Source organism: Adiantum capillus-veneris, chromosome 19 (genome assembly GCF_014529385.1).
Source record: "Adiantum capillus-veneris isolate H3 chromosome 19, ASM1452938v2, whole genome shotgun sequence".
In the NCBI taxonomy this organism is placed as follows: Eukaryota; Viridiplantae; Streptophyta; class Polypodiopsida; order Polypodiales; family Pteridaceae; genus Adiantum; species Adiantum capillus-veneris.
This window is the reverse complement of record NC_140949.1, coordinates 64,020,671-64,030,941: the sequence shown is the minus strand read 5'-3', so window position 1 is coordinate 64,030,941 and position 10,271 is coordinate 64,020,671. Positions and strand designations below refer to the sequence as shown.

The 10,271-nt window shown below is 44.3% G+C and overlaps 1 protein-coding gene and 1 non-coding gene across 2 annotated transcripts; one reads left to right on the top strand and one right to left on the bottom strand.

Moving 5' to 3' along the window:
• Positions 1-1,794: 1,794 nt before the first annotated feature.
• On the top strand, positions 1,795-1,897 carry LOC147434155 (U6 spliceosomal RNA). The gene has a single exon (XR_015185434.1). It is a non-coding gene; the product is annotated as a U6 spliceosomal RNA (small nuclear RNA).
• A 3,790-nt stretch (positions 1,898-5,687) lies between these two features.
• LOC147434154 (uncharacterized) lies at positions 5,688-10,056 on the bottom strand. The gene is made up of 4 exons (XM_086490733.1): positions 9,722-10,056; positions 8,663-8,773; positions 6,327-8,526; positions 5,688-6,238 (listed from the first exon to the last, which is right to left on the bottom strand). Exons 1-3 carry the CDS (start codon positions 9,791-9,793, stop codon positions 6,331-6,333), a joined length of 2,379 nt encoding a protein of 792 aa, XP_086346859.1. The 5' UTR covers positions 9,794-10,056; the 3' UTR covers positions 5,688-6,238; positions 6,327-6,330.
• Positions 10,057-10,271: the final 215 nt, after the last annotated feature.

Below are 10,271 nucleotides of genomic sequence, written 5' to 3'. Positions count from 1 at the left end.
TGATCCGAAGAAGAGGGGATGATGATCCATTTGATGCACAAGTAAGTCAAGAAGGGGATAGATCTAATTGTTTGCAAAGTGAGGATGAAAGTGAAGACGTAATGTCTAGCATTTAGTATTAATACTTCACAAAGATTATGGTGCACATACTAGAGGATGTGTAGAGGGTTTCAAGTCATGTCGTGGGACATACATAATGTAAAATGAAAAATTTTACCTCACTTTTTATGTGTTTTGATATGTGGGAGTGGATGCTACAATGTGTATAGTGTGATATGTGGAAAAGCAGTTGTTGTCCTATACATACCTTACCGGATAGTTGTGGCACAATTGTGTGTTTTCTCGCTTTAGACCTTGCCTATCTTGATTTTACATTGTGAATATGCAAAGCATATCATGGTGACACTCATCTTGCTTAGAAAGTTCGATGCAGACGATCGTTGTCCAAAAATAGTAGTTGGTTTGTGCGATTGTCAAAGATATGTCCATAGATCATGACAAGAAAAAAAATGATGTTTAACATTAAAATTAAGGTCAACGTAATTTCCACACATTTAGGGATTTTTCCCAACCCATTTGGGCTTCTTGCCCTCAAATAGGGTCTTTTTTGGGTTAAGAAAGGCGATGAATGGTCAAAAATTACTCAATTTGGGTCAAATATGGCACAAAATGCCACATCACTGATGGTGTCATGATTGTAAGCAAGGGGGGTGCTTGCTTATGGTTAAATCCTCTTTGAAGGGGGGTACACAAGGTTTCTCTATGGTGCACTAGGGCAATCCCTCAATGGTTCTACCTTGTTTTCGAGTGCATAGCGAACCAATTAGTGTTTCTCTTCAAATAAGAGTGTGGGTGTTTATGGAGGTGACTAAGCTTCCATAAAATTGCCTAGACAGAGAATTGAGAGAAGAAGTCACAAGGCAAACTAGCATTATATATCTGCAATTGGTGTTGAGGCTACATGCAACCATGAAACACATAGCAGTTTTTAGTTGTTTTTGGTTGTGTGTGTGAGTGGAGCTTCATTGGATGAACTGAAGGTGTTTTTCTCTGTTTTTAACTCTTGAATAAGTGGTTTTTGTTATCAATTAAGCCGCAAGCCCTCACAATTAGAGGTCTGACACCTTCTGCGCCATATCACAAACATTTCCACAACCGCAACATTTTTCGCGCACTCACAATATATTGCCAAAGTGGGGTTTTGCTCATCAAAGTTAACCATTGTCATACCCATTACTATAGCTCACCTCACCTCTCCAAAATTTAAGATACCCCTTCTTCTTCTAACATAGTCAAACCTACAAGGCTTTCTTAGTCGTGAGCAAATCGTTGGATAAAGCTCAATCACCTAGCCAACAAATGGAGCAAGGAAATGAAACCAATTATACACTCTAATTATAATAGGAAAATTCCTTTGCCTTCTACTCAGTGTTTAGCTTACTTGCAAATTTTATGAATGCCTCACGTCTCTCTAACGCTTCTCACAAGTTCTATGGGCTATACGAGGGCATGTCTCTCTTCCTCTTTGATATGTTTTGAATAGTTTTATTACGATGGTTACAATTGAATGTTCTTTCTATAGTCAATGAGTACAAGATTGTAGAGTTGGAGTCAAAAATCAACAAACTAACCTTGTAGTCTTCCAATTTTGCCAAACTTTTATAGAAGATATGAGTGCAATACCCAATCCTACGGACGAAGGGCCTCGGAAGCGGTCTTTCCGACAACACAAGACTGTGTGTGCGTGTGCGTGTGCGTGTGTGTATATGTGTGTGTGTGTGTGTGTGTGTGTGTGTCCCTTCGGGGACACCTAATAAAACTGGAACGATATAGAAAAGATTAGCATGGCCCCTACGCAAGGATGACACGCACAAATCGAGAAATAGTCCAAATTTTTAAATTAAAAAAAAAGTGTGTGTCTATGTGTGTTCAGTATAAAGCTCCCTACTTTTAGGGTGTTCAACGTCCTATAGTATATAGTAAGATCATTAAATATTGGGCGAAAGCAATGCATAGGGATGACACCTTGATCAAGTAGGTCTCATTCTAAGACTTTGTACAAGGCACAAAAGAGCCTTGGAGAAGATGTGGAGGAGAATTAAGGAGAGAACCAACCAGTTCTACATTTAAGCCTTTCTTGTCTGATGGTGGTCTTAATACCCGTTGAGAAAGCTAAAGATTCAGAAGATTCCAGTTCTTAAGCCGTCGAGCTTTTCTATCTTTCCGTAGTATCTTAGATTTGGCAAATGCATCAAGAAGAGCAATACATCGTGTATGTTTTGACTCAATATAACTTGCCAGAGCAGAGAATCTGTGATCATATTCTTATGTGCTGCAAATCAGCCCTCATCTTTCCTTCGTGGTCATCTAAGGCCCAAATTGAGGCTGATCCCGCAAGGCTTGTCTACTCTCTCTCTCTCTCTCTCTCTCTCTCTCTCTTCTCTCCCCTGTCATCACTCCTTTCTCTGCACTTTGACATGGTATTAGTGCCTCGTCTTGATGATGCCAATCTTGCAATAGGAAGTGCGTTAAGGGCTCAGTTTTTAGACCTCCTCCAACTGAAAATCTCTCAGCTTAAAAGCCTCTTCACATATTACACAGAGAAAGAGTATCTTATTCAGTTGTACAAAGTTCTTCCAAAAGATGTAAGGCTTCCACGATACCTTTTGCCATACTAAATACTTGCAAAACTGCAGTCTTGGCCCTTGGCTTCCTCCAAAATTCCTATGTGCTTTGCATCCGTCTATTTGTCAACCCATGCATATGTCTTGCTCCATGCGTTTCAATTGACAAAAATAACTAGATAATAACTTTTTGTTTTGATTTAGGAGTCAGAGGATACCCACCCTTCGTCGCCTCCTCAAAACAGAAGAGACGACAAAGACTTCAATTGCACCAAGCTCCTAGGGCAAACGCTTTTGTCACTAGTTTCCCCTGGACTACATGAGGCTTCGCTTCCCCAAGAGTGAGGATTATCTACTTTCTTAGAGCAAAGCCCTTGAGACACCCATCTGGCTAAAAAAAGTTATGGGTGTGACAATGACCAAGTACCTTAGGTCAGAGGCCTTGGTACTACGGGACTTGCTTCGGCCTTAACTTTGGAGCATCCTCCACCAAGTAGCTTATCACTCACCTCGCTAAATTGCCCTTGTAACCCAATGGTTTTCTTAAAGGAAATGCCATACCCGCTTGGATGGGCGTCGGCTCACAGGTGGTGTCCGCTAGGATTGGTGATGTCCCCCTTTCATCTCCCAATCCCATTTTGGTGAGGCAAGGTACTTGAATGATTCTAAGCAATCATTTGTCTTCGCTTTGGGAGAATAACATCATTTCCCTCGAGAGCTATCGAAGTATAAGATAAAGCATAGGAAGGAGGGCATCACTCCTCCATCCGCCTATGGAGAGCACTCAAGTACAGAGGCACAACCTCACTGAGGAACTTCACCACATGACGTGCCATGTAGTTCCATTCCTCCAGTGCGGATCACGACATACTCAAAAGGGTATCTGCTTCCCACGAGCCTCAGCACCAAGGAGGATAACGGTCATCTCTTGGTTTAGCCATCGCCCCTTAAGACCATCAAGCGTCGAACAGCTCGTCAGCAAATGCGAAAGTGATCTACCCTTTAAATGGGAGCACAGTGGACAAACTTTGTGTCCACACCTCCAACTATTGCGCCCACCTATCCTCGCGAGAACCAGCGCTCTCTCTTCCTTTCTCTCTACAACAATGCTCATGTTGAGCTATATAAGGTATCCACATGTTTGTCCACACCTCTAACTATTGCACCCACCTATCCTCGCGAGAACCAACGCTCTCTCTTCCTTTCTCTCTACAACAATGCTCATGTTGAGCTGTGTAAGGTATCCACATGTTTGTTCATAGCCGGTCGTCTTATAGGGTTCCAACGCCAGGCACAAGTGCCTCTCGTCCCACTTGTCCCATGCATGGTAGCGGACTGAGCTAAAGTCAACCGCAAGGATATACTTATTTGTCCAATTCTAGGTTTGGGGTCGCCCAAGTCCATTTCTTGAATGGTTGGTTCTTAGGCTTCTTGCTTACCAAGGAGCCTATCCGGGTGGATAAAACCGAGAATTACTTGTCAAAAGCCCTAGCTCATTGTATCCCACACAATGCAAGCACCGACGGGATGTTAAACTCGTGATGGAGAGTCGTTGTCCTCACAGAGATTGACCTTGCTCCCTTCCCGACTAACATTTGCGGTGGCAACGAGACGCTGCAACGAATGGAGAACACGCTGACCATGGGCCCCCATAATCTCTGCCCCATAACAAATCATTGGATGTATGCACACCTTTAACAAAGTTTGTCGAGACCAGATGGGAATGGCTCAGTTAGCCGGTAAGTATTGGCTTGCGAACAGACTCTTCCTGCCCTTGTTTGCTTGTTCCTTGATAATGCACTCAATGGAGAAGGTAGTCTACGTCGATACCAAGGTACTTGTAAGTCTCACCCACTAGAACCATCTCGCCTCCCAATGAGAAGATCCTCATAGAGAGATCCTGCAGGTCGCAGTGGAACACCGTGGGACAATAACCAAAGACGAATATGTAACCATAAATGTCTGGGTCGTGACGAAGCACATGAGGGTCGTGCATCTACAATACTTTCTAAGCCAGAAACTATGCGTGCAACCATCTGATGCTTGACACCTCAGCACAATGGGAATTCTGCTCGTGCCCTTAAATCATAGCACACCAGATTGGTGCACGCCTGTGCACCTATACCCACCAGCTCGCCGACTGTGTCCTGTACACCTGCACTTACCAGCTGGCACCTGCGTATTGACCCCTTCCCCCAACCCTTTATGGCCAGGAAAGGCCGTTAGTGACCTTTCCTAGTAATATTGCACCCGCCAATGGCTTGCGGGTTGTCGCAGTATTATTGAGAAAGGTCACTAAGGGACCTTTCCCTACACCTTGATGGCCTGCTACCACTAGCTTCTTAAACAATTTGCATCATTACTGCAACTAGGTAGTATGTGTGCATAGTCCCCTCTCTTTACTGAACAACATCAACCGTGTTGACATGAAAGAGGATTTGAGCCGCACCACAAGACAAATGATACGTCCAAATTTCAGTCTTTACTGAGACATATCTCAGCAGAATACGAGGGCTGTTTAGCTGTTAATACTTAAGTTGCCGAAGACTTCTGCTTGGGTAGTTATTCAAGAACAACCAAAATATGTTACCAAACCTCTTGCCCATTGACTCGAATCTTGAACTTCTAAAAGGCATGCTTCATCATATTCATGAAATTTACATAGAGCTTTGGCAATAGCTCACGGTAGAGGAATCTCATTCATTGCCTGATATGCATTGCTGCACTTACGGTGAAAACATAACCAGAATGCTTCCTGCAACTGTCTCCTTCGGGTTTTTTTTCTTTAAGAACTTAGCACTATTGATGACATGCTCTTAACATGTAATCTGGCAAATGCAAAACAAATTAGTTTTCCAACTCAAAGCAAGCTAAGTGTGTATAATAAACAAAAGAGAAAACAACGAAACATTTTGGCACCAATAACACAGGAGGAAACAGAACGCAAAAAACGAGCCGTACTACATTCTGGACAACAGATCCAGGACAAACTCTTAGCCTTCCACTATTCCTGTAAAATCAAGCCAAGGTTAACTAGACAAAAACAAACGACTGGCACCAAAATACATGAAAACAGAGATAAATTCTTCATTGATAAGCCTTTAGAAATTCTTTTTGCCAGGACACAGTATCTATGTACCTCCTCACATAGATAGCACCAGATGACTGCATAAATGCAGATCATAGCTATAAATAAAGGAAACCTTGAACAAATTAGTCTTTATCACACAGAGGCTTCTGTAATAAGCCAGAGTAGTGTATGATGAATACTCCCTCCTTAGTACAATCATGCTGCTTGCAAGCCAACAACATATCGAGCACTTTTGTACTTACAAAAGTTCATACTGCGTACAGAAGCCAGTGGAGGGCCGCAAATACTTCACTCTGCTGCTAGAAGCTCCAGCCGAGAATGTTGTCTGATCAGAATAAGATTGCGGCCATAATTAAGCCAAAATTGAAGAATGTCAGCACCAAACTACAGCAAATCTACAGGCGTCTAATTTGATGAGGCGAACAAAACTCCCGACCCTGATAAACCTGAAGCTCTATTTTCCAGCAACACCACCGTCATGATTTCGCCTTTGCATTGAAGTTACGCAGAGCTCCTTCAAACTCTGAATCAAAATGTGGAAACTCCATAAGCCACAGCATTCATAAAGACATAATCAGAAGACATCAAGTTCAATGCAGCTCACTACTTACTTTCCTAGGAGAAGAATCCGCCTAATTTCTTTGCAAAATCATCATCGTCGTCGTCGTCAAGCTCATAATCCTCATCTCCAGATAACGTTTGCCCAAGTTCTAGCCTATCCTCCTCATCTGACGACCCCATGTCATCTTGAGCATCCGCCACTCCTTGACTGTGATCTGCTTCAGGGGCCTCCTCCACATTGGGATCAGATTCTGACCTCGGAGCTAATTCTTCCTGCAAAAGTGCATTGGGCGAATCTGCATACTGTGAATGATCATCCTTCCACACATCTTCTTCATCCCGGACCTCTCCGTCCTCCACTTCCCTATTTGAATCACCACTGCCATCCTCTGACTTTTTAAGAGCTGTCATACCTGCCTCCACGCTATTGCCCAACACCGCCTTCTGCTTATCCTTCAATAACAAACTCAAGGGCTTTGGCCCTTCAAAATCTTCAGAACTAGCTGATTTATTCTCTCTCTTGCTGGTTAAAGAACTATCTGCATGTGATCTCTTGAGCCTGGAGGTAGAGGCTATTGAATCCTGATGGTTTGAAGAAATAGGTGCCCTAGAGTCAGCTAACTTCACAGGTTCCTCCAAGTGCTTCCCTCTGTGGTCTCGCCATTGAGTTCCACCAGCATTGAGCTCTGCCTGTTTTTCTGCCTTAATTTGTGCAAGGCTTTTTGGTGCTGCAAAACCAGCATCGTCTTTTGCATACTCTGATTTCATACTTTTGGTTGTCGAATGGCTTCTCACGTCAGCAACCAGGGCTGTTTTCGAGGCATACCTATCTCTCCCCCTCTCTCTTGCTTCGCTTCTTGAATGATCAAGTCCAGAATGTCTGCTGGGTGAAACCACAGACAAGGCTCTGTCAGGACTTCTACCTGGTCCAAGACGCCGCATGGGTGATGTCCTTGAAGACCGGCCATCAGGGCTGGCACCTCCGTCATGACGTAGCCTTTTGACGCCCCTATGATCTACCCCCCTCAAAGGCAATCTGCCCTGTTGATCCCTCTGATTGAAGCCATCATCACGCCTTTGGTTTAGGTGAGCGGTATCTGCCATTTCGGAGGGACCTCTTCTTGAGAGGCTTTCATTTCTTGGGTGATGGCCTCTGTCATCCCTCCTACGTTTCAATAGATGATTGCGGAGATCAATACTCGACGTGGGACCTTCTGAAACCATTCTCTGACCATCTCTAACACTAATCCTAGTACCTGAAGAAAAACCATGCTGCCTCATATGGTCAGAGGTTCCATTTTGATCAGACTCGTGTTGCATTTTCTGCTCTCGATAATGTTGGTGACGGAGCTGCCTATGCTGAGCAGATACACTGTCAAATCCTTCTCTACCATGGCTTTGAGATCCCTTATACACTCGGCTGGTCGTATCATCGAGCACCTTGGGTCTTCCTCTGCTTCCCAAATGTGGGGAGTACTCACCATCCTCTCTTTGAATAGACTGGTCTGAACCATCACCATCAAAGCTGGAAGTTTCGTTCTTCCACCAAGTATCGCCTTTGGAGCCATTTTGATACCTGTGATCAGCTCCCTGGTAAGAATTAGAATGCTCGTGTTCATAGTGCGACAACTGTTGCTGCTTTCTTCCAGGATGGCCCTGTCTGCTGTCAGCAGGGCCATGTATGTCATGAGGCCCTTCAGTTGAGTTCAAATATTCATCAGGCGTGTCTGAGAACAAAGTTACCCGCGACTTCCTACCTGCAGACAATGTTTCCATTCTGTATGGATTAGTAGTCACCGAGCTTCCCAAAACCTTAGCTCGTTCTGAATCCTTTGCTGTTGTTTGAGGCTTTTCTTGTGCAAAAACTGCAGGAGCTTTGGAACTTACAGGCCGGAAATCATTTTGTCCAAGGGAACGCCTCTCAAGGTTCTCAGGAGGTGTTGCTTTTGTGACATTCGAAGCAACAGACTGGAGCACGACTACGGGCTTGTTGATAGCTTGTGTTGCTTCGCTCTGAAGTGCTTTGGAGGGAGGCTTTTGCTGATTTGCAGTGTCCACACTCGTGGACAATGCCGGACCATGCATGAAAGGGCATTTGTCGCCTTTTACACAGTTACCCTGCGAAAAGAAATAGCAGGGTGTCTTCGACTTACTTGCCAACGCAGCAGCTGGCATTGCTGTTGTTGGCACAACGGGGGCTGTGGGAGCAGATTGAGGTGGCACGGATGATGTTTGCTTTCCTTCGAGGGGCTGCATATCAATCAATATAAGGAAATCAAAACACAAACAAAAGACTAAACTTCTCTTGGTGCTAAAGAATTTTAAATTCACAGACAGAAATATGTCCAAAATATCCCTTTGCAGGAGACCACGCCTTGAAACTAACCGGGTGGCGAAAAGAACAGTTGGGATTCCGACAGGTACTATGAATCCAATACCAACAATCACGAGGATTCATCCTAGCAGCTTCGCTGTGTCTGAACTCGCAATTATTGCCCTGCAAAGAGATTCAAGAGATTAGGACCAGCTCACATGAAATGGATACAAAGGTCAAAATTCCTAAGTGCTAAACATAAACAAGTTTTCTGCTATGTTGTAGCTCTCAAAACTGGCAGAAGCAGCTGTCAACAAAGGGCTAATGTCATTATTATCACTACTTGAAATTCTTCTTCTCTAAAGTTACATGTGACAGGGTGCAATTGCAGACATCCTTGTCCTTCTACAGCCACATTGCCCCGTCACTCGCTATATGTCAAACACCAAGGCAGATACAAGTCTGCACATCGATTCGGGTGCCGCCTCACCTTACATAGTGCCACCTAGAGCTCAGCACCATATCCTACCTGGAAGACAGCACACGCCCAACACTGCGAGGGTTTTGGACGGCATCTCGAGGCCACCCAAACATGGCAGAAGAAGCTGCAAACAATCAGCTTCTGCGGCACTAGCGTGTTCCACTCAGATTCGTGCTCCAATTTCTAGCTGTGCAAAACACCCTCTCAGCAGTGTGTAACTGTGGGCGCTCAAATGCATACTCGCCAAGTGTGTAACTGTGGGTGCTCAAATGCATACTCACCAAGTTGAGGCCAACGCTTGGATAGGCCTTCTTTGTGATTAGGCACTCTAAGATGTTCACCACACGATAAGGTATCACCATCATTAGAAATGTGCCCTACAACACTATAATGCTGCTCATTTCAGCCAAAACGTGATCCAAACACATCTGCGAACTGTGCAGAAAAGGGGTACTAAGTCCAATTTCCCTACTACAGTCTCCAATGATCCTCTTCTGCAAATCAGAAGCTTCCAAAATGGAGAATACTCTCCAAATCTCCTCCAAGATTCAAAGCCTGAATTTGAGCACCAACAACCCTCCTTCTTTGCTAATCAAAAGGAAGCAGAAAAGACGGTAGTGCCAGAAAGTGCAGAGATGAGGAGGAGGCACCTTCTTGCATGTGAGAGGCGACGCTAAGAAGTAGACACAATCAGTGTTGCGCTTCTGGGCTTCGTCGTCCATAGCGACTGAGGAGTCGATGATTAACCTGTGACTTGCCGCTGCTAAGGAGTCATCCGCAATATGAGCGCAAAAAAGCACGTCCTTCCCAAGAAACAGGCCGAAGCAGCGACGAAGAGACTGTGGCACTACTTGAGCGCAGCTCGGTTGAGCACGAGAAGGTGCCCAAAGCTTTCCATGTGGAGCTCGCGATCACGCAGAGAGGAAACAGAGGGAGGGAGGAGGACAGAACGACAAGGGCACTCGAGTTTCTATACTATGAACTAAAACGGCCGCCCACTAAATACGTGGGATTAGATGAGTACTTGCAAGGTGAATCTAAGAAGGTTATCCAACAATGAGAGTAGATGAGTACTTGCAAGGTATATCTATATCAATTAGCCTAGGTCTTAAATTTCAGTCAGATTAATTGAGTAATTTGAAACAATAGATGAATACGTATTTGCAAGTCAATCTATGAAGGTTAACTATATGACCTCGT

Bases quoted from the DNA above. Each gene is read 5' to 3' on its own strand.
- LOC147434154 (XM_086490733.1), bottom strand. From the start codon at position 9,793: ATGGACGACGAAGCCCAGAAGCGCAACACTGATTGTGTCTACTTCTTA. The intron at 8,774-9,721 runs GTGCCTCCTCCT...ATCTCTTTGCAG, and splicing joins CGCCTCTCACATGCAAGAAG to GGCAATAATTGCGAGTTCAG. The intron at 8,527-8,662 runs GTTAGTTTCAAG...ATTGATATGCAG, and splicing joins ACTGTTCTTTTCGCCACCCG to CCCCTCGAAGGAAAGCAAAC.